At 36.2% G+C, this 24877-nt stretch overlaps 2 protein-coding genes across 2 annotated transcripts; both read left to right on the forward strand.

Annotated features, from left to right (window-relative positions):
• The first annotated feature begins 823 nt into the window (after positions 1 to 823).
• Positions 824 to 14331, forward strand: LOC114310435 (cinnamoyl-CoA reductase 1-like). The gene is made up of 7 exons (XM_082904554.1): positions 824 to 1113; positions 1245 to 1414; positions 1514 to 1699; positions 9919 to 10080; position 11494; positions 13833 to 14019; positions 14172 to 14331. The coding sequence occupies exons 1-7, from the start codon at positions 993 to 995 to the stop codon at positions 14314 to 14316; spliced, it is 972 nt and encodes a 323-aa protein (XP_082760680.1). The 5' UTR covers positions 824 to 992; the 3' UTR covers positions 14317 to 14331.
• A 3016-nt stretch (positions 14332 to 17347) lies between these two features.
• Positions 17348 to 22780, forward strand: LOC145807916 (uncharacterized). Its single transcript, XM_082906934.1, has 2 exons — positions 17348 to 17743; positions 22072 to 22780. The coding sequence occupies exons 1-2, from the start codon at positions 17456 to 17458 to the stop codon at positions 22450 to 22452; spliced, it is 669 nt and encodes a 222-aa protein (XP_082763060.1). The 5' UTR covers positions 17348 to 17455; the 3' UTR covers positions 22453 to 22780.
• The last annotated feature ends 2097 nt before the right edge of the window (positions 22781 to 24877 follow it).

Genomic DNA, 24877 nt, shown 5'->3' on the forward strand with positions numbered 1-24877 from the left:
TTAATCCTTACTTTTTTATAAATTAAAACCAATTTAAAACCCATTTCAAAACCATCTTAAAAATCATTTTCAGAACCCATTTTAGATCAAGTAACCATAATCGTATCTATATATAATCATATCTATATATATATACATAATCATATCTATTTATAATCATACATATATATATATATATATACATCCATCTCTGAAATTATATACATACATCCATCTTTGAATCTATATATATAATACACACAATCGTATCTAAAATTATATATATGATACACACAAATGCATATATATACATATATCCATCTCTGAATCTTCCATATCTCTGATCTCTTTTGCAGTGGCTTCGTCAATATTGAAGGGAGTTTGGGGCTGCCACTGTTGATGATGATTGGGATGGCGGAGAGAGCGAGGGAGGGAGGAAGAGAGAAGATGGAGAGACTAATAGGGGGGTTTGGGGTTCGGTCGCTGGCAGGGTTGGGCTCCGACAGGGAAGCATGTCGATGGAGGTAGAGAGAGAGAGAGCGAGTGTGTTCAAAATTTGAAATCGAAAAGAAAGAGATGAGAGTGTCTGTGAGAGAGGGTGTGTGTTGAAAATGGTCTATATTTTGGACCAAATAGAGCGGGGGACATTGTGAGCCCTTGGATTGAATTCAATCTAATGGTCTATATTTTGACATAGGGATAAAAGTCTCATCTTAATTCAAAATCTAAGCTTCCTTGTTATATAGATATTTAATTAAAAAATACAAAACCTGAATCAGCAACAATTTTATTTTAAAATCTGAGCTTCCTTTGTTATATGACCACCTAACATATCTGAATCAGCAACAATTTTTCATAAACAAATATGAGTGGTGACGCTACAATCAATCAATTAAATAACCTTTTTTTATTTTTTTTATTTTTTGTTTGAACTGAATCAATTATCCTGTATCTGTTTTGTGGTGACGATGTTCTGGTAGAGAAAGAGAGAGAGAGAGAGAGAGAGAGAGAGAATGGAAAGGAAAGAAGCGGAGGTTGTGTGCGTCACCGGAGCAAGTGGCTTCATCGGTTCGGAGCTGGTCCGTCAACTCCTCCTCCGCGGCTACGTCGTCCACGCCACCGTCCAAGATCTCAGTTACTCACTACTCCTACTCCTACCCACTCTCAACCTCTACCTTTACTCTGCTTCAAAGCTACCTACCTACCGATATACTATTTAGCAACAAATTTTTTATAATGTTTTTTTTGTTTTTGGTTTTGAAAAGAGAATGAGCAAGAAACGAAGCACCTGGAAGCCTTAGAAGGAGCCAAAACTAGGCTCCGTCTCTTTCAGATGGATCTCCTCGACTACACCTCCATATTCGCCTCCATCAATGGCGTCAGCGGCGTCTTCCATGTTGCATCTCCTTGCGTTCTCCAAGTTCATGATCCTCAGGTACTAAACATGTGAAATCAAAGTAATCTACACACACATTGATACATAACAATGCGTACCCAAATTACAGTTAATGAATTGAATGGCCGTGTTTGACAGAAGCAACTGTTGGAGCCGGCTATTGAGGGCACCAAAAATGTGCTCAAGGCAGCAAAAGAGCTGGGCGTTAGGCGCGTGGTGCTGACTTCGTCATTCTCCACCATAATTCCCAACTATAACTGGCCGGCTGATGTTGTCCTCAATGGGGATTCCTGGAGTGATGTCGACTACTGCCGCCGCAAAGGGGTGAATTTCCAGACCTTCTTCTATCTAATTGCTCTGTTTTTGGTTCAGATTATGTAATTATTTTCATTTTACTGTTTTATTTATTTATTTATTGAAGCTGTACATTGTGGAGTTTTTCAACACTCAAAATCACATTTTCTAAATCCAAGCGGCCTTAAACTTACCCCAAATTCATATTGTTCTGTGGAGTAGTTTTTGAAAAGTTTAAAGCTATTATAAATTTGGAAAAACTAAGTTCAGTATAACAAAAATAAATTTTGAAAGAACTGGGGTTTTATTTGGATGGAGATTCTCTTTTGTTGTTACTCCCTGACTAAGGGGTGATGTTGGACCCCTATGCCTACCGCGGGACACACCTAGATGATTAGATTCATTTATTTTTTAGAATTTTTCGAGCAAATTTTTCATACAAAAAAATTAAGTTCATCGAATAAGTATATCCACGTGATTGGATTACATTTGTCTTTAAAAAGACAAATAGACAAGTATGATTTTAAAAATACATTTTCCACCGATGATTTGCATGGAGGTCCAAAAAAATAAACAATTTAAGATCCCGTGATACGCCCAAAGAGGCCAATAACACCCTCTTGTTGGTTAAATACACTACAAGAAAATTGGGTATATGAGACGGAACTATTTGCGACGGCACACTTGCCGTCTCAAAAAGTCACTTTTTGTGACGGCAGAAAATGTCGTCTCAAAAAAGCAGAGTATTTGCGACGGCACCATTTGTCGTCTCAAAAAAGCAGAGCATTTGCGACGGCACTATTTGCTGTCTCAAAAAATGGGAGTATTTGCGATGGTATTTTCTGCCGTCGCAAATACTCTCATTTTTTGAGACGGCAAATAGTGCCGTTGCAAATGCTCTGCTTTTTTGAAACGGCAAATGGTGCCGTCGCAAATACTCTGTTTTTTTGAGACGGCATTTTCTGCCGTCACAAAAAGTGGCTTTCTTGTTTTTTTTTTTAGTGAATATTTTTAAAATTTTAAATATTTTTTTTAGATGTACCTTACTTAGATATATCTAAAAAATAAAAAATTTATGAAAAAATATTTTTAAAAATTAATAAATACATAAAAATACAAAAAAAAAAGTGTATTGAATTATGGTATTTTTTTTTTGTATTTTTGGTATTTAGTGAATTTTTAAAAGATTTTGGTGATTGTGGTTTTGAGATAGCTTCATATATATACAGTCACAAAATGGTTTGAATAAATTCAACGGTATTTTTCTGTCGCAAAAAAAATTAAAAAAAACAATGTCGTCTTACTCTTTTGATATAACATTTCTCTTTTCATTCATTTTTTCATCTTCATGTCTCTCTGTCTCTATCTCTATCTCTCTCTCTTCTCTTTATCTCTTTTCATTCATTTCTCTCTATCTCTATCTCTCTCTCTTTCTATGTCTGCCTGTTTCTCTCTCTCTCATTTTCTCTCTCTGTCTCTCGCCTATCTCTCTTCTCTCTATCTCTCTCATCTGTTTTCTCTCTCTGTCTCTCTCGCTCATCTCTCTTATCTCTATCTTTCTCATTTCTTTTTTTTTCTCTCTCTTTCTCTCTCTCTTATCTTTCTATCTCTCTTGCTCATTTCTCTTCTCTTTCTGTCTCTCTCTTTTTCTGTGTCTCTCTCTCGCTCATCTCTTTTCGCTCTATTTCTCTCTTTTTTTTGTCTATCTCTCGCTCATCTCTTGTTTCTCTCTCCTTTTCTATCTTTCCATCTCTCTCTTTCTTTCTTTCTTTATCTCTTTTTCTATCTATCTCTCTCTCCCTGTCTCTCTCTCACTCATCACTCTTCTCTCTTTCTGTATCTACTTGTCTATTTGCCTATTTCTCCCTCACTATGTTCGCCTTGCTCACTCTCTTACTCCTATCTTCTCTATTTATCAAGCTCCTTCTCGATTTATCGATCCACTATAAGAAAATACACTTTTAGCAACCACTTTGTCTATCTCTCTCTCTCGCTCATCACTCTATCTCTGTGTCTCTCTCTCTCTCTCTATCTCTCTTCTTTATCTGTCTCTCACAAAATTAAAATATTTTTCAAATATTTAAATATTTAAAATATTTAAAAAATTGATTTGAATTAAGTTTTGAACAGAGTTTTGAATTATCTGTCTTCTTTATTTATTGAGCTCCCTATCGATTTATCGATCCACTACAAGAAAATGCACTTTTAGCGACCACTTTGTCTCTTTTTTGCTCATCACTCTGTCTCTCTATCTCTTTTCTCTATTCATCTCTCACTCATCTTTCTTTCTCACTACCCATCTTCTCTACCACATTTACCACTACTGCAAATGCCATTCAACTACCACCACTCTTCTCTTTCTCTCTTTCACTCATCACTCTTATTTCTCTGTCTGTTTGTCTATCTATATGTTTGTCTGTTTGTCTGTGTGTCTTTCGTTCATCTTTCTTCTCTCTATCTCTCTCATTTGTCTTCTCTCTATGTCTCCATCGCTCATCTCTCTTCTCTCTATCTCTCTCATCTCTTTTCTCTTTCTGTCTCTCTCGCTCATCTCTCTTCTCTCTATCTCTCTATTTTTCTATTCTCTCTATCGTTCATCTCTTTTCGCTCTCTTTCTATATGTCTCTCTCATCTCTTGTTTATCTCTATTTTTCTATATGTCTCTCTCTATCTATTTCTCTCTCTGTCTCTCTCTATATCTCTTTCTCTCTTTATCTCTCTCTCGCTCATCACTCTGTCTTTCTCTCTCTCCTCTATCCGTCTCTCACTCATTTCTCTCTCTCACCACCCATCTCCTCTACCACCTTCACCACTACTGCAAACACCATTCCACCACCATCATTACTTCTACTGTAGCCACTTCACCTCTACCACTACCATTACTATTACTATCGCCACCACTCCACTACCACCACTACCACTACTACTACCATTACCTTTCTTTCACTCTTGCCACTCTATTTACACTACCACTATCACAACTTCACCACTAATCTCTTTCGCCATCACCATCACTACCACCACCACCATCATCTCTTATCCACCACCTTCACTACTACTGCCGCTCCTTTTCCTCTACCACAAAAAATTATTTCATAATTTTTTGTAATAAAAAAAAATAGGCCGCAGAAAAATATTTTTCATTAACTACAAAAAATTAACTTTTATTTTAGTGAAAATATTTTTCATTAAAATATATCTGAAACAAATCAACCTTAATAACGGAAAGAAAATAAAAATTATTATTTATTTATTTTTATTATTTAAATATTTATTTATGATGAAAATTTTTTTTTCCCCATCCCACCCGCTCGGTTCCCCCCATTTTTTCCATTCCCGCGCCCCAAAATCCCCATTCTCTTTAGAACCAAACAAAACCCTAAATCTAATCGTCTCCCTCACATCACTTTCTCAGTCGCCTCTCTCTCTCTCTCACCCTCTCGTTTATCTCTGCACCGATCTCGTTCATCTCTGCACCGATCACTCTCTCACTCTCTCGTTGTTCATCTCATCGATTCGCACCAATCATCGCACCGCCGATCTACTCACAGGTAAACTCTCTCTCTCAATCTCTGTCTCTCTCTCTCTCTCGGCCCGATGGTTGTTTTATATATATATATATATATATCTGATATATCTCTGATCTAATCTGTCTCCCTCACTCTCTCATCTCATCAGATTAGTTTCATCTCTGTCCCTCCCTTTCTCGCCCCGATAGACTCACACTGTCTCACAGGTAAGCCTCTCTCTCTCTCTCTCTCTCTCCCTAATCTCTCATCTCTGCACTGCACCGATCGAATCTGTGTGTGTAATGTCTCCTTCATTCAGTGATGTCTGTAATGTCTATATGTTAATCTGAATCTGAAATGTTGATCTTAGTTGATCACACTGTGTAATCTGAAATCTGATCTTAGTTATGTCTCACACTGTGTAACGTTGATCTTAGTTGTGAAATCTGAAATCTGTATGTTAATTTTATTAATTCTGAAATCTAATCTGAATCTGAAATATGAATTTGTTTTGTTTGATTTGAAAATTGATTCTGATTGTTAATTGATAAGCATGCTATCTTTATGATGGGTTTGAATGTTGTATGAAGAATTTTTACATTTTTTTTGTAGACAACATGGATTCTACTTACCTGATGAAGTAGTTTTCTTTTTCTTTTTCTTTTTCTTTAGACTGTGAACCCTAGTTTAGAATGATGTGATGGTTAAATTTTTTTTAGTGTTCAACTTTTCTCCAATAAGCTAAATGGTTTAATCACATATTAGTATTCTTCAATAAGCTAAATTTTTTTTAGTGTTCAACTTTTCTCCAATAAGCTAAATGCCATATATATCTATGTAGTTGTTTCTTGTTTATTCTTAGACTATTACAATGTTGGACAAGTGAGGATGAAAAGTGAGTACACATAATGACAAGTTTAACCATCATTAATTACCTGTGAACTATGAAGATGAACTTGTTCTTCCAAGGTTTTTGATTTCAATTACTCTTTTGTTCATTAATGCATGACTTCCTTGCAAGAATTCTTCATGCATAATCATCAATTGCTCCGTGACCTGTTTGAGATATTAATAGCTCATGAGCATCACAAATTATGAACTCAACATTGTAATATACAATAAATCGATGTCATGGGAATAAAAGAAAAATATAATAAAAATAGTCTATTCGAATAGAAAACGTACTTCCTCAATGCTGCCATCTTCAATATCTGTGTTGAAAGTAAGTAGCAAGCTCTCGTGCAACAAGTTCTCCAAATCTTCTATGTGAAGTTGTTCTACAAATCAAAAGGAAAGAGTTGTTCTACAAATCAAAAGGAAAAAAATAAATGTATGTAATAAATAACGTAACTCAATATTGTTTCAATTTCAAAACGAGAAGTGATTTGTCATATAACTGATCTACCTGAAGTTGTTCTACAAATAAAAAAAAAAAAAACATTTAGGGGGGGTTATGTTTCAATTTCAAAACGCTACGATTAGGAGTCAAGATGAAAATTATCGTGCACAACTTTGCTGCCTCAATTTCACTTCGTAGCGTTATACTTGATAAAGTTGAAGAGCAAAAGTATATGCAAGATAATAAAACTAAACAAATTATTAATTAATTAATTTATATTTTTTGTATTCGTAAATACTTTATTAATCGTTGAAAAAAGTATTTGTGATGGCATGGCAATGGCAAAACAAGGGTTCACAAATATTGGGATTGCAAAAAGTTTTTGCGACAGTAGCATTACCATTGTAACTTATTTGTGATGGAAATTTTTCCTTTTAGCGATGACATGATGCCAACACATAATATATTCAAAATAAGCAATCTGTACAATGAGAGCATATGTATAGATGGTTGTAATGGGTTTTTTTAAAAAAGAAAAAAAGAATACAATATAAGGAAATCAGACAAATAGAAATCCAATATACACACTTTTAATATTATTTCTTTTCATTTCATTATTTTGAATGAAATTTTAATAATTTCTAGCATATATAACATGATGAAAATCTGTAACTATTGTTGTTCTACATGGTAAAGATTGATTTCAAGTGACCTTGCTCAAAAAGTTTGTGTAGCATTTTAATTCCAATAAAATAAGTTTTGGGTTGAAAGCTCAAGACTAGACTAAAGCAGGTAGTATTTTTAATTGAATAGTGTCTTTACAAACCATACAAACAAACATTATTGTTTTGGTGTGCATGGAATGGAATCTCTGGTGCAGGTGGCTTATGAGGAAGCAAGAACAGGAATAGACCTTTGGATTGGGAGAACCAAGAGAGGATATCAGAGGTGAGTTGGTCGAATTTTTTGAGAGAATCACTGCCTCCCCACTTGTTTTGGATGGCCATTTGAAGGCCATTCCATCCAGACAAGTGCATTGAGATTCCCTCTCGGAAAACAGAGGTGGCCTTAGCCTTGAGAGAATAAGAGGGTGTTCTTGAGACGGAACTTGTATTAAATGGTTCCATTCAAAACACATCGATTCAAGTTCCTTCTCTTTGTGAGATTCTTTTGTCTTTAGCTTTTAGTTCTCTATTCTCTCTCCTCTTGAAATCCCACCTCCCTTGTTAGAGAGACAAAGATAGGGAGGGGAAAACATTAAATTTGAATGAAGTTACAAAGTTAAGAAAAACAAAGTGGCGTGAAAAGTTGGGATCGGTAGGAGACAAATTCGGAAGGTTGAATGTTTAGCATAGGAGTAGGAGTAACAAAAATGCTTGTCACCCACTTTCCTACGCTTTCACTCATCCAATCATCCATTTTCCTATTCAACTCTTTTCTCATTGTCTCTTGGCTTATGATTCATCCCTCTAAAATTAGAGTTCTAATTCAACTCTAGTAAAGTGAAAAATAGAGTAATGAAACATAACTCTAATTTAAGAGCTCTAAATGGAGCTCTAGTGAGGTGGAAAAAAGAGAGTAGAGAGAAATAAAGAGAGGATGTGAGCCCCACCTTCACATGAGTACTCTCTACATCATTAGAGTTGTATTAGAGCTCTCAAATATTATTGATAAAAAAAATAAGACTAAAATATTATATCAGAGTAGAACCCACTTTCCATTAGAGCTATTAGAACTCCAATATTAGAGCTCTAAAGCATTTATATCGTCTCCCTCTCATCTTTCCTAACAACCATAGATCATAAATTATTGCACAAAAAATACAGAAAATAAAAAAAAATTAATTTTTAGTGGACACCCTGTTTTTTTTATTTTTTCATAAATTTTTTTTCGTTACACCTGATTAACTACCATATATAGAGTTAATTGTAATCACATATTAGTATTCTTCTCACAATTCTTTATGATGGACCCTCTGCATGTGAGTTCCTACAAAATAAATTTGTGTATTCTATAATCCAAGACAGGTAGGAACCCTTTAAGTCCAACCCTTCCCACTCCCATCAGACATGAAAAAATTCCCCAGATATATTACAATAAGAGTTTATTACACTATTTTGGACTACATTGAATTCCATTATTATTATTATTATTATTATTTATTTTATTTTTTGTGAGCAGGGAAAGCTTTGGTTTCTCCAATTGAGAGATATGCAGTTGTTCCTGATGACAACGTAAGTGTTCTTTCCACAGTCTTCATTGTCTTCATTGCTGGTGTTTAAATAGTTGGTTTCTCCAAAAGATTATAATTTGCAACTGTTATCTATTTATTTGTAGGTCAAAAGGATAAATTTTGCCGAGGGGAAGATCTGATTCTAGAAGTAAGGAATTTGCAGCTTGATTTTTGAAATAGGCTCAAAATTGAGATCTTGTTGGAAATTTTTTAATTTTTGTAAGAGCATTTAAATATCCAATGTGCTGAATGGTGAATTTTAGATTTTATTTTATTATTTTATTTTTTTTTAGGATTTGGGTGAATTTTATAATTTAAATATGCTTTTATGAACATGTACAGTTTAATTGTTCTTTGTAAAATATTGAATTTGATGGTTTGATCAATTTTTATTTTTATTTTCTGTTATGATGTTTTTGTGAATGGAATCTAAATAATTAGCTCTTAGAGAGAGAGACGGCACCACCGTTAGAAAAAATAGAAAATTTTAATATTTTTATTAATTTTGTTACAGGTTTTACTTTTTGTGACGACATTATACTGTCGCAAAAAATAGAAATTTTATTATTTAAAATCGAAATTTTATTATTTTTTAATATTTTTTGCGACGACATTACACTGTCGCAAAAAATAGAAAATTTTATATTTTTTATACTTTCTGCGACGGCACCACACCGTCGCAAAAAATAGTATTTTTTTTTTAAAAAAAAGACTATTGGCGATGGTATTTTTTGCCGTCTCAAATAACATTTTTAGCGACGGTAAAATAGGGCCGTCGCAAAAAAGTCAAGAAATTTCAAACGTTATTAGCGACTGCATAGTGCCGTTGCAAAAAGGCAAAAAATGTCGCCGCAAAACATTAGCGACGGCACTTACCGTCGCAAAAACTCTTTTGCAACCCCTGCAGTTGCGACCCCCTCTTGCCGTCGCAAAAAGTCATTTTGCCGTCTCAAAAAGTATTAGCGACGGCATTAGGAATATTAGCGATGGTATTTTACCGTCGCAAAAAGTCAATTTTTTTGTAGTGATAACTCCTACGATGTGTTTTTCCTCATAATCCCTAGTTCTCCACGTGTAGCCATACTAGGAGGAAAGGATTAAAGCATCAAATGGGTGTTGATAATTGTGTGCATTAACACATTCTTTTTTCCAAATTTTTGTTGGCTAGTTATGGTATTCGGTTTCTAAAAACCTTGCCGAGAAAGCTGCTTGGGAATTTGCCAAAGAGAAAGATTTGAATATGGTTGTTGTGATTCCGAGAGCTGTTTTCGACCCTATTCTCCCGCCAACCATTAATTCAAGCATGTCAGTGCTTCTTCGACTCCTTCAGGTAAATCTTAATTTTTTAGGGTTCTATGTGTACAAAGTTTGCTCTTTTTTGTGCTGCCAAATTATTTTTTATTGCTACTGTTATTTAGGGATGGCAATGGAGTTAATGGGGTGGATATTAATTCTCCATCCTCACTCCCCTACAATTATTTTTTCTCATTCCCCATTCCCCATGGGTACTGCCTTCCCCATCTCCTAATGAGTTTGGATATTCCCCAACCCAACTTGACCCCCCCTTTTTTTATCTTTTATTGTTTTATATTTTTAAAATTCACAACCAAAACTAAATATACATTCAATCTTTTTTTTATTTAAGATTCACAAATTCTTCTTCTTTTTTTTTTTTTTTTGGTAAGATTTACAACTAAAGCTAAATATACATTCAATTTTTATTTTATTTTATTTTTTTTAAGGTTCACAATCTTTTTTTTTTTTTTTTAGGTAAGATTCACAACCAAAGCTAAATATACATTCAACCTTTTTTTTTTTTTTTAAAGGTTCACAACCATATTTTTTTTTTCTTTTTTAAGATTCACAACCAAAACTAAATATACATTCAATCTTATTTATTTTATTTGGCTCAACAATAAAATCAAATACGCATTAATTAACATTGTCACATTATTCTTGTCAATTTTTTTGTATATCTAGAATTTTTAAAATTTATTTTGAAAAATTCAATCTTAACCAAAGCTAAATATACATTCAATTTTTTTTTTTTTTTTTTTTTTTTTTTTTTTTTTTTTAAGATTCACAACCAAAGCTGAATATGCATTAAATCTTATTTTATTTTGTTTGGCTCAACAACAAAATCAAATACACATTAATTAACATTGTCACGTTATTATTGTCAAATTTTATGTATATCTAAAATTTTTAAATTTTATTTAGAAAAATTCTATTCCTACAAAAAAAAATTCCATATTCTTTTTTAATTTTATGCATCTCCTTCTCCTCTCTATTAATTGATGTTTGATAATCTGAAGGTGAGTTATTGCTTTCGTTTCCATCTTCTTCTTCTTCTTTTTAAATTTTTTTTTATTTGCATTTATAGAATGAATTTTTTTGTTTCAATATCTCCTGCAATTTTTTTATCGGATTTCTTTTTGATTTGATGGTAACCTTAAATTGAATTTTTCAATTTTCATCTTAACTAGTGATTACCTTAATTGAAATTTTATACAATTTTGTCTTCAATTTTCATGTTTTGGTTATGATTAATTGCGCGTTTTTGATCGACAATCACAATCTTGTCACCGCTAGATTGTCATCATCGCAAATCGCCGTTGTAGTGAGAATTAGAACTCTAATTGTCAATAGAGTAGGGATGACAATGGATAACCTACCACGTGGGTATCCATGGAGATCCAACCCAAATACTTGGGTTTCCCCTTTTTTCTTGTTTGTCGAGTAGGGTAAGTGATATTCTTCAAATCTCAACCGGGGATGGGTACCCACTAATTTCCCTATTTTTTTTTTGGGTACATTAGAAAATAATTTCTCCATATGTTTTCACTACTCTGTTGGCAATTAGAGTTCTAATTCTCACTCTCTCTCATCCTCTCACTATAGCAATGGCGATTTGCGATGACGACAATTTAGCGGCGACAAGATTGTGACTATCGATAAAAAATGCGCAATTAATCATAACCAAAACATGAAAATTGAAGACAAAAATGTATAAAATTTTAATTAAGGTGATCGCTAGTTAAGATGAAAATTGGAAAATTCAATCTAAGGTTACCATCAAATCAGAGAGAAATCCAATAAAACAATTGTAGGAGATATTAAAACAAGAAAATTTATTCTATAAATGCAAATAAAAAAATTTTAAAAAGAAGAAGAAGAAGAAGAAGAAGATGGAAACAAGAGCAATAACTCACATTCAGATTATCAAAGATCAATTAATAGAGAGGAGAAGGCGATACATAAAATTAAAAAAAAATTAAAAAAGAAGATGAAATTTTTTTGTAGGAATAGATTTTTTTTAAATAAATTTAAAAAATTCTAGATATGCATAAAATTTGACAAGAATAATGTGACAATGTTAATTAATGTGTATTTGATTTTGTTGTTGAGCCAAATAAAATAAAATAAGATTGAATGTATATTTAGCTTTGGTTGTGAATCTTTTAAAAAAAAAAATGGTTGTGAACCTTTAAAAAAAAATTTAAAAAAAAAAAAGATTGAATGTATATTTAGCTTTGGTTGTGAATCTTAAAAATTAAAAGAAAAAAATGGTTGTGAACCTTAAAAAAAAAAAAAAAAAAAAAAAAAAAGGTTGGTTGTGAACCTGAAAAAAAAAAAATAAAAGAAAAAAGATTGAATGTATATTTAGTTTTTGTTGTGAATCTTTAAAAAAAAGAAAAAACATATGGGGAAATTAGTGGATACCCATCCCATATTTAAAGAATATCACTTACCTTACCCAATGAATAAGAAAAAAAAGGAGAAAACCCATGGTGCCGTTTGGTAACACTTACGTTTTCAACTTTCAGTTTATATTTGTAAAAATTTTAAAAACTCAAATAAAAACTTGTTTGGTAAATTTTTGATTTATAAATCAGTGGTCTCAGTTGATAAATTTGGCCAAAAAATGTAAACTCAAAAAATGTGTTTCCATTTTGAGTTTTGAGTTTTTTTTTTTTTTTACCACCCAACACTAGCCACCACCCGCTATCATTTTCTACCACCGTCTTCCGCCACCACCACCCACCACCCACCCCCCACCACCACATGCCCCCACCACCAGCCACCTGCCACCACCACCAGCCACCTGCCACCCACTCGCCACCACCACCCACCCCCGCCGCCACCACCGACCTGCCACCCACCCGCCACCACCACCCACCACCCGCCACCACCACCCACCTGCCACCACCATCCACTCACCCGTCACCGCTTTTCACCACCGTCTTCCGCCGCCACCACCCACCCACCCACCACTTGCCACCACTTTCCACCACCGTCTTCTGTCACCATCACCCACCACCTGTCACCATTTTCCACCACCGTCTTCCGCCGCCACCACTCGTCACCACCCACCACCCGCCACCACTTGCCATTTCTCACTCTTTTTTATATTTTTAAATTTTTTTAAACATTTTGTCTAAACCAAACGCGTTTGTATTTTATGTTTTTCTAAAAATAAACAAAAATCAGTTTATAAAATTTTTGTAAATATAAACTGAAAACGTAAACATTACCAAACAGGCTTGGTTGGGTCTTCATGAATACCCGCATGGTAGGTTATCCATTGTCATCCCTTGTTATTTTCTGTTTTTAGGGTTCTATTTTCTTTTGTTTTTGATGAGTAATTGGTTCCATCCCAATCTTGTGTCTGCCTTCCTCTGTTATTGAAGTAGATGATAGAAATTGACTTCATCCTAGTAACCAATTGTGATTTTTATGAATAATTATTTCACTCAGCAATTATGTACACATACATTCACTGATACACCAGCCCTCACACATGCACTCTCTGTATAAAGCTTTGTGAAAAATAATTACCAAATTCACTTTTGATTTGTGCCTTCTAAGAGATAGTGCCCTTTCCATCGTGCTAATCTCTTGACCAATTGGTCTCACGTAAATGCAGTACAGAAGCAGTAATTCAAATTCATGGTCAGATAGTTAGTTCTCAAACTCCAGACAAATCATGTACACTTGTAAACTAATAATTAGAAGCTTTTAACTCTTAGCAATGATAAAAAATAAATAAATAATAAAATGATCACATTTTGTCTTGGCCAGGCTGCACTGATACATTGCAGGACTTCTATGGGGGAGCTGTACATGTTAAGGACGTGGCTCTAGCACATATATTAGTGTATGAAAGCACATCAGCTACTGGAAGGCATTTGTGTGCCGAATCTATATCTCATTTTGGTGACTTTGCAGCCAAGGTTGCAGAAATTTATCCTGAATATAAGTTGCCCAGGTAATATTTTTGATTTCATCAATGAACATTCCTCATTGGCGATGCTTTAAACTACTGTTTTTTGAATTTTTTTTACTGGGATTACTTTACTTCTTAACATCTGACACAATCATTGAGGAGAAGTAATTGAGAGATTTATGCCCTTTTCATAGGTTACCAAAGGATACTCAACCTGGAATGCTGAGGGATAAGAATCCCTCTAAGAAGTTGATGGATTTGGGTTTGCAATTCATTCCCATAGAACAAATTATCAAGGACTCTGTAGAGAGCTTGAAGAGCAAAGGTTATATTTCTTAAATCAAAGCTCGGTGTCTTAGTGAACGCTTGTCAGAGTTCTTTTCACTCTCTGCAGTTGGTATTGGGCAAGGACTATTAGGCTATTTCTTCGTCAGAAAGTTCATGGTGTATTTTGCTTGAATTAGAACCCATTTTGTTAATAATCTCTTTTCCAAATCCATATACGCTTTAGACTAATTAACAAGGCAATGCTTGTGTCTTTTTAAGTGTAATATTTGTAAAAGGGAAGGGCCACTATCAAGGAAAATTGTCGCACACCCTATCAAGAAAGTTATTTTGCAAGTGTAGTTAGGAGTACTGTTCCATTACCCTCATACTTGAATGCTATAAGCTCTGATGTTGTTTTGGGATGTTTTGTATGAGTACAAAATTTGAATATGATAGCCTCCATGACTGTCTGGATCTTCGACAAGAAGAATAATGAATCTAAAAGTGAATAGATTGGCTAATATGGACTCTAGGATTAAAGTTATATGCACTCTAGACTATGTTTGAAGACAAGTATAAGTTGATTAGGATTATGAATTTGTTGGGATTTAGTTATGAGATTACTAATGTAATGCCAATTGATCATGTTTGTTTACAAAAAAATTATAACATTAATATTTATGTGCTCATGTTTGTTTTGTATTAATTAGGACTCGTTTGGAAATTGATTATTTTAATTAGTTTTTTAATTTTTTTTAAAAAAAAGATGTGTAAAAAGATAAAGATAGTAATATGACAATTTACAATGATTTCTTGACTAAAAATTCATCTTCTCAAACAAGGCCCAATTCGATGGCCTAGCCCCATCAACAAATACTACCTAGGAATTGTATAAGAATTAATTAATTAAACTTGACTTACTGAACTTCGTTTGATATCTCTCAAAATAATCAAATAGAATTTATTTTTATTTTTTTTCCAATTATTAAGTTTTCAAATCAAACTTTAAAATAACTGGGTAATTCAACTTGATTACAACACAAGTATATAGAACTAATGAATTTTTCTTTACACCAGTCTTTCTTTTATGCATTTAAAAATTAGACGCTCACATCGGTGGGTGGAAAGAGAGATTAACGAGAAAAACGCATAAACGTCATAATCCCAACCACTGCTGCCCAAAAAGGAATCCGGATCCTTGGCCGCCCTTCTCGGCGGCCGTTCCCAGCAGCCCCCCAAAACGACGTCGTTTTGGGGGTTTTTTCGTTTTTTTTTTTCTTTCTTCTTCCTTTTTCGCAGAACCAGAGGGAAGGGAAGGGGAGGGAAGGGGAAGAAGAGAGAGAGGAAGGGGAGGGGAGGGGGTCCGGATTCGCCGAAGACTCGCTGTCGCAGGTCGTCGAGCTCGCCATCGCAAGTCGTCGAGCTCGCCAGCCGTCCGATCGTCGCCCGATCCAGCTCGTCGCAGCAGCTGCACAGTCGTCGCCTCCGCCTCCGGCCCGCCTCCGCCTCCTCCTCCTCTTCCTCCTCCCCCGTGATTTTGGCCCCCTCCAGTCCGGCCCACCGGTGGCTCCCTTTTCTTCTCCCTTCCTCTCTCTCTTCTTCCCCTTCCCTCCCCCTCTCTCTCTTCTTCCCCTCCCCTCTGGTTCTGTTCGAACGAGGAAGAAGAAAGAAAAAAAAAATCAAAAAAACCCCCAAAACGACGTCGTTTTGGGGGGCTGCTGAGACGGCCGCCGAGAAGGGTGGCCGAGAATCCGGACTCCCCAAAAAGGGCAGCAGCAACTGCGGTGCCTTTAAATGGTACAGTTTTGACCTATTTTTTGTTTTTTTCTTAGGTCTGCAGTCACAAGCCATCACTTTGTTAATTACACACAACTTTTTGAATTTTGTGCATTTATTTATAGAGAATTTGAAATATGTATATACAGTATATTTATATAATTCCCAATACCAAAAAATGTTTCGTAATTTACCCACTTATTAAGGTATTAATATTATTTAATTACTTGATTTCAAATATTAAGGTATTAATATTTAAAATTTTAAAAATATTTTGGAGCTCTAATGGGATGTGGGTCCCACTGTGATAGTGATATTTGTGTCTTGTATTATTTTTTTAATTTTTTTTTTTTTGACTTTTCATATCATTAGAGCTCATTGATTTAGAAGGATGTATCATTGTTGTTAAAATTTTATGACTGATATTGTAATTTTTTGATACATCAATTTATGACGAGATTAATGTATTTTATGGTTGACATGAAATTTTGTGATAAAATTATACATTTTGTGATAGGGTGTATATTGTTTACACCCTTACCATTCATTCTTGATTCATTATAAAAATAATTATAAATTTATTATAAATAAAATTATTGTAAAAGAATAGTAATTCAATTATTCATTCTATTGTACCCTAGTGAAAGGATTAATAATTCCATAAATTAGTGTAGGATTAATAATTCCATAAATTAGTAAGATGACCATTTATTATATATTCATTTTTTTTTCATATTTAAAATTATGATCCTCAATCCCTCTCAATATTGAAAATTTGTCAATTTCATTGGATTAACAATCCTAATCCTATGCTATAATCCTTGTAATTAAACATGCCCTAAATGTTGAGAATTCTATAAATTGTGCATGCGTGAAATTATAATATAGTATATTTACTTGTAACAATATTTTATAAATTATTACGCTATTGAGATACCTTATTGATCAGAAATGATGAATTATAGGTATAATATTCCTTTCATGTATTATTTTAATTATGCCTACTCACTAACTTATTCATAAGTGACAACTTTATTTTCTCAAATATCGTAACTAAAAGCCACAAATTTTTACAATATCAATCATAAAATTTTAAATATTTTATCATACAAATTTTAAAAATAAATCTAGAAAATTTGAAACCAAGTAATTAAATAATATTAATACCTGATAGTGATTGCGTAAATTGTGAAACATTTTTTGATATTGAGAATTATAAGTAATTATATATTTTTTTATATCCTCTACAACTAAATATTAATTTTGTCCTCAATGTGAATGTATAGCTCTCTATCTTCGATTTTAAAAAATTAAAAAAATTAAAAAAAAAGTTGTCAAAACTGTACCGTTTGATGGCACCGTTTTGACAAAACTGGATTGTGTTTGTGTGGTTAGTGGTGGACTGGTAGGTAGCCTTACCAAAATAGAATCTCCAATGGATTCTCATCGGAGGAGACTCTCCTTTCTGCTACTCTTCTTCATCACTGCTGCCATATTGTTCCCCAATTTGTCTTCTGCTTCGTCGAGAGAATCTGTAAAAAATTCTGAGAAGAGCAAAGTGACGCTAGCAATCTACTACGAGTCTCTGTGTCCTTACTGTTCAAATTTCATAGTCAATGATCTGGTTGAGCTCTTCGAAAGCGGACTCATCTCCGATGTCGATCTTAAGCTCATACCTTACGGTAATGCCAGGATTGGACCCAACGACACCCTCACTTGCCAGGTTCTTCTTAATTTTTATGGTTGTTTTACGATTGTTTTTTTAATTTCGAATTATACAAAATCAGCTTTTTATTTGAAAGGATCACATATGATACGAGGCTTCACTTAAACATCTCCCACCACTTGTCAAAGAAAATTGTTTGAGGCCTCGAAATTCTTGGCTCGAAGTTGGCTCGAGATCCAAATGTTGAATTCACCCCATGTAAAGGAGGTGTCTCTCTTCCATGGGAACACACACAAAGGTCAAGGAAGGAGGCTACCAACCATGTCAAAGAAGGAGGCTGCCGAAGTCAAGCATGGAGGCTGCCCAAAGGCTCTCCCACCTACTCCCTCACCTATAAATGGAGGTTGAGAGGAGAGAGCAAAGTGTGAGCAAACCGTGAGACAACAAAGAGTGCGAGAGATGTGAGGCGGAGAGACCGTCACCCTCGGTGTGAGCGAGGGAGACGGGTGAGTGGCTGAGTGAGGAGAGTGTGAGCTCCTCCTCTATTGTAATCTTTCTGTAATCTCCTCATTGGTATAGTGATAACCGGTTACTCTCCCGTGGACGTAGGCATTGGGCCGAACCACGTAAAATATTGTGTCTCCTTGTGTGTGGGTGTGTTTTTCTGCTTGCAATGATTTCTATAAGGTCTTGGGCGGGATCCCAGATCCCAACAAGTGGTATCAGAGCCTCGTCGGTGGCGTTTCGGAACAAAAACAGCGTGTTGTTCGAAACTGCCCAGAAATCAAGTTGCTCGAAATCAGGTTTTGAGCATACCAGGAGCAAGGGCTCGAGAAGAGGAGTCCAACCATATAAAGCAGACACCCAGAGGAGTTGGCACGCGCCCCCACGCGCCGCCTGAAGAAGGCGCGTGAGGCCCAGTCTCTCCACGCGCCGCCACGCGCCGTGAAGGCAGCCGGCGCGTCGGCCCAGTCGCAGGCACGCGCCCCACGCGCTGATGAAGGAAGAAGACGAGTGGGGGGAGGCGCGTGCATGGCACGCGCGTGCCACGTCAGCAGCCACGTCAGCTGCCACGTCATCCGCAGGAGGAGGAATCCTGTGTTTCGCGGCTACGGTGCAGCCGCAGATCTGAGGCGTACAAAATGTTTTGGCTAGATCGAAGCCATTTGGAGTCCGTTTTTGGTGATCCAATAGTCGTTTCCGACTATTTGGAGTATTCCGGACACATCTGTACGGTCAGATTTTGGAAATGGAGTTTCTGTAAAAAGAAGGCAGATTAAAAGTGGCAGACGGCGTCAGGGCAGTGGACGGAATATTCTGTTGGTACACGGAATATTCCCTGAACTTCTGAAAATTGCAATTTGGCCCAGAATTTTCAGAAAATTGTGGTGTGGCCCAGCTTTCGGGGATAGTTTTCAGTGAGGTCCCTGGAAGTGCAGCGAAGGTTGGTTCTAGTTAAACGGACCGCTCCGGACGCAACCGCGAGGTCAGAATAGTGAAATTCTGAACGGTTTGGAAAGATTGTCAAAACATGGGAGTTTGTCATCTTCAATACTCGAAGGAAGGTTGCCGGATATTGTGGAACGCTGCGGATTCACTGAAGAGGTTAGAATGGGCAGATTCTGACCAGATTGGACAACCAGATACAGATTGAGATAGATCATTGAAGACCAGAGGAGATCAGGCTTGATCAAATGGCAGATCGAGGGAGATCAGGATTGGTCAGGGGCGATCAGAGGATTGCAGACATGATTATCTCAAGATCAAAGGTCTAGGAAAGTTCTGTCAAAAAGACACTGTCTAAGGAGACTGGTTCTTAAGTGGGACCGGTTGTGACCCCACCAGTCTTTCCTGGGAACTTTCCTGGTTGTTGAGGTGATCGGAGGATCTGGTTCAATCAAAAGAGAAGACCATTCATCGACGGATAGATGATTTGGCAACCAGTACAGGCTCAGGGAAATACTGTGGCTGTTGGAGCTACTGTATACGAGAAGGTACTAATGGTATGTGGACATGTAGAACAATAGTTGCAGAGGAGCATACTAAGCGCAGAAGTACAATTGCAGACGTGCAACAGTGCAAGGGTACGCTAGAGTGTCGTACAGAGGCGCGAGAAGAGTGTGCAGCAGCGGGTTGTTGACAGTTCACAGGAATTTCCAGACAGAGAAATTGAGACAGGTAAAACGCAAGAGTGCGTGCCAAGGAGTGGCAAGTCTTATTTCTCTATGGTGGTTTCTTTAGTTCCATGGCAGCAGATGATAGAGTTGATGCAGATCTCTCAAGCAAGCTTGACGCAGGGAGACCAGAAGCCATGGGTGCGAGCACTATGCACGGAGTTGCATAGTGGTAACTTGTACAGACCGGTGGAAGTTGTCTTGACAGAAGGGCTAACTGTCAAATATCAGTACGGACAAGTGAGACAGAACCGAACATCAGGGATTGCAGCACAAACAACAAGCGTATGTGGAAACGCCAGGAGGTTGTTCAGAAGTGCAGAAGGGCAAAGGCTGGTTGTTCAGAAATAAGCTCCGAGCAAGGAAACTTGAGGATGTTGATGTGTCAAACTCTGAAGTTTTCTAGTTGCTCCAGTGTTCATCATGCAAGGAGTTGCATGATAGTCAAGGGCATCCAAGCAGGGGGTGCAAGCATCTCAGTGAGGAGATGCAGACTATGCTGAAGACATCCGAGACAGAAAGTGTGGAAGAGATCTGTAGGAGATAGGAGCAGCGGTTCTCTCCAAATCAGAGAGTGGTGTGAGTTGAGTTGAGGATGTCGGATTCCCTCCTCCTCTTGTATCTCTGGTGTTTTATCTCTAGCTTCAGGGGATGCAGCGTCTCAGTGAGGAGATGCAAACTATGTTGAATTTGGGCGTGACAAGATTAGCAGCAGTATGTGCAGTGGATCACCTCACATGGGTTGAGGGGGTGATTTGTTGAATTCACCCCATGTAAAGGAGGTGTCTCTCTTCCATGGGAACACACACAAAGGTCAAGGAAGGAGGCTACCAACCATGTCAAAGAAGGAGGCTGCCGAAGTCAAGCATGGAGGCTGCCCAAAGGCTCTCCCACCTACTCCCTCACCTATAAATGGAGGTTGAGAGGAGAGAGCAAAGTGTGAGCAAACCGTGAGACAACAAAGAGTGCGAGAGATGTGAGGCGGAGAGACCGTCACCCTCGGTGTGAGCGAGGGAGACGGGTGAGTGGCTGAGTGAGGAGAGTGTGAGCTCCTCCTCTATTGTAATCTTTCTGTAATCTCCTCATTGGTATAGTGATAACCGGTTACTCTCCCGTGGACGTAGGCATTGGGCCGAACCACGTAAAATATTGTGTCTCCTTGTGTGTGGGTGTGTTTTTCTGCTTGCAATGATTTCTATAAGGTCTTGGGCGGGATCCCAGATCCCAACACCAAAATGACGTAGTTTTGAGTTTTATTTTATTATTATTTTTTTCTTTTTCTTCTTCTTTTTCTTGTTCTTCCTTTTCTTGCTTTTTTTTCTTTTTCTTTTTCTTCGTTTTCTTGGTTTGGAACACAGACCAGACACAGAGGCGAGAGAGAGAAGAGGAAGAGAGGAGAAGGAGAAAAGATGGAGAGAAAGAGGAGGAAGAGAAGAAGACGGTGGCGGTGATGGCGGAGGACAGGTTCGGATTGTTGAGCGATGATGAGATCCAGAGATCTGGAAAGTAGAGAAACCTTCGATTGTTGGAGGGAAGTCGTGGAATTGATGGTGACCGACAGAGCTAGGGTTTCGATGATGCAGAAGAGGTCGGTAGAGTCTAGATTCGAGGCGGTAGGAGAAGGGTTTTGGAGAGAGAGGTGGTGCGGTGGGCGTTTAGAAGAGAGAGAGAGAGAGGGGCAGCAGCGGCAGAGGGGGAGGTGGTGGTCAATCGGCGGCAATGGAGGTGAAGAGAAGAGGAGAGAGAGAGTAGTTGATTTTTGGTTTTTTTTTCTTTTTCTAGTGGATATGATCTGATCTGATTTTTTTTTTTAGTTGATAATGCGTTGATGAAGATGTTGTAGTTGATGTGTTCATGAAGATGTTGTTGATTTCTTCTTCTTCCTCTTCTCTTCTTCTTCTTCTTCTTTCTTTCTGCTTCTGCTTCTGCTTCTGCTTCTGTTTTCTTTTCATCTTCAAAAGAGAAAATTCCAAAATGAAAGAAAAAAGAATATAAAAAAAAAAAATTCCAAAACGACATCGTTTTGGATTCGGGGCAGATTCGAGCCTGAAGATTTCGGGCCTTGTAGCAGCTCTGCTTATCAAATTTGAGATACAAATCTCTATATCATAACAATCCGGATTGGTAGCTCGAAATCAACACGACTCGAATGGCCCAAGTCCAAACGATGTCGTTTTCGATTTTTTTTTTTTTTTCCTTTTCTCTTTGAAGATGAAGAAAAAAGATGAAGAACAGAGAGAGAAAGAGGAAGCTGGGCTCATCTTTATCAACAACACAGAGAGAGGAGCAGAGTTCATCTTCATCATCAACAACACAGAGATCTTCATCAATATCAACATCTTCATCAACAACAACATAGAGATCTTCATCAACATCAACATCAACATCAACAACATCTTCATCATCAACACATCATCATCATCATCAACATCTTCATCAACATCATCATCATCATCATCATCAAACACATTATCATCATCAACAACAACATCACAACATCTTCATCAACATCATCATCATCATCAACATCCATCGATTTTGTCAAATCCATATCTATCGATTTCATCGAAATCGATCGATTTGAAACCCTGAAAAAAGAAGAAGAAGAAAAAGAAGAAACACCATCACCGTCGATCTCTGCAACATCTTCTCTCTCTCTCTCCTCTTCTCTCTCTCTCTCTCCTCTTCTCTTCCCTCTCTGTCTGTGTTCGAAAGAATGAAAAGGAAAGAAAGAAAAGAAAAGGAAAAAAAAAAAACTGTGCAAAACGACGTCGTATTAATAAATAATATAGTTAGCAAACACAAAAGCTGGAATGGGTCCTGACAAATGTTTTGCAAGCTTTAAGTTATTTTTGTATTTTAGTTAGATCATGTTCTCCCTAGACAAAATGTGAAGGTGGTATTTTTGTAGTAAGTTAGATTATGTTTGTATTGTCCTAGTCTTAGATGATGGGGTCTTTTGGGAAGTGATCTCAGATTATAACTTACTTTTTTCTCTCACAAAAAATAATTTTTAATCATCTTTTCAAAATAGCCCAACATGTAAAGTGGCTCGATGTGGTGGCAAAAGCAGCCTTACAAGAAGGTTAAACTGTGTGCAGCTTTTCTTATATATATAGATATATGCATATGCTGTATGTTACCGAAAATAAATAAATAAATAATAATAAAATTCAAATAGAAAATTAATTTTAAAATTTTGTTATAAAATTAATTTTAGATACAAATCTCTATAATTTCCATATTGTGAATTAACTTACTATTTTTTCCCCCCCACTAGTTACATTACATGAGACTTGAACTGTCTCTTTATACTATGAATAAAAAAAAAAAAAAAACTGTCTCTTTATATATTTGAATTGGAAACTTCATTCATTTTGATATTTGAGGGAAAAATTATTGTACATATCCCTTACCATATGTATTTTATAACTAAAGAAAAAATGTCATAATTTTATACTTTTTGAGTTAAAAAAAATTATAATCAAACATTATATAAGGCATAATTAAAGATATCATGAATCAAAATTAAAGAAGAAAGTCGGTCATAGCTTAAAAAAAAATGACATAATAAAGGGTGCATATAATACCCCCTTTAAGGGCGTGGTATAGTAGAATTTCCCGATATTGAATTGCCCTCTCCATAATTATTTAGGTTATATTTAAATCATAAATTTAGTTAGATATTTATAAATCATTAAAATATATATATATATATATATATTTATAAAGAAAAAAGAAAAAGATATTTCACCTATTGTTTTTTTTTAAAAAATTATTATTTAAATTTATGATTCAAACACAAAATTATATAAGATTAGGGTAAATTACATTGACCTCCCCTGAGGTTTACCTTAATTGCAAGGATCTCCCCTGCAGTTTCAAAAATAACAAACCTCCCTTGCTTTTGAAAATAATATACAAAGACTCCATTCCCGTCAAAAGAGCCTTAACGATGTTAACTTAACAGTGAAATTGACCATAATACCCTTCTGCCATTGTCTTCCTCACACTCTCTTTCCAAACCTCTCTCATCAAAAACCCCAAACCCAAACCAACAATAACCACTCTTTCGTGTCAATTTTGCAGAGTGAAAGTGAGAAAAAGTGAGAAATTCAGCAAATTTTATTGTTAACAACATTGAAAACCCACTAGCAAAAATTCACACACACACACACTAGAAATCAGTTGCATTAACTTCTGTTGATGGTTTGCGTGCTGTTTATGATGATAATTGAATCAATTGATTCTTGTTCTTGCTGAACAAACAAGACTAAGAAACAAACAGAAAGAGAAATCGAAGATGAAGACTCTGACGATGATTTGGTTTTGTACAGGCGGAGAGGTTGGGTTCGAATCTATTGATCCATTCCTCAGCATAACTAAAATATTTGATAATTTCACTACAACAAGAAGAACATAAATTCACTTATAAGAGAGAATTAGAAAAGAGAAATCATGGAGTTAGTACAGTGATCAACTAACTGACCTCAATGATCAGAAATTTTTTCTAGAAAGTGCTGCAAGTGACTGACCTCGAGGAAGGGATGCGAAGGTCTTTGGCGGCGACGAACGACAGAAAATGAGGTGCTACAGCAAAGGAAGAGATGTTGAGGTGGTGGTTCTTTGGTCATCACCATTTGCATGAGAGATCATTTTGCAACAACGGTCGCAGAAGAGAGAGAGAGAGAGAGAGAGAGAGAGAAAGAAAGAATAGAGTGGATCGTAGGAGAGAGAGAGAGGCGACAGTTTGCGACGGGGAAAGAGAGGCAGAGAACATATAGAGAGTAAGAGGGAAGAGAGATAGAATGGCTAAGGTTTTGACCGTACAGTGATATATGTATATATATATATATATGTTTGTTTCTCTCTTACTCTTTCTGCAACCATCGTAATCGCCATGATCATCATCGCAATCTGCTATCACTAAGAGAGAGAGGAGTTCGATATGGGGAGGAGTTCAGTATGGTGGTGGCGGCATTGGGCGGAGAGAGGCAGCAAAGGACAACGAGGAGAG

Source organism: Camellia sinensis, chromosome 14 (assembly GCF_055761805.1).
Source record: "Camellia sinensis isolate YWXY chromosome 14, ASM5576180v1, whole genome shotgun sequence".
Classification (NCBI taxonomy): domain Eukaryota; kingdom Viridiplantae; phylum Streptophyta; class Magnoliopsida; order Ericales; family Theaceae; genus Camellia; species Camellia sinensis.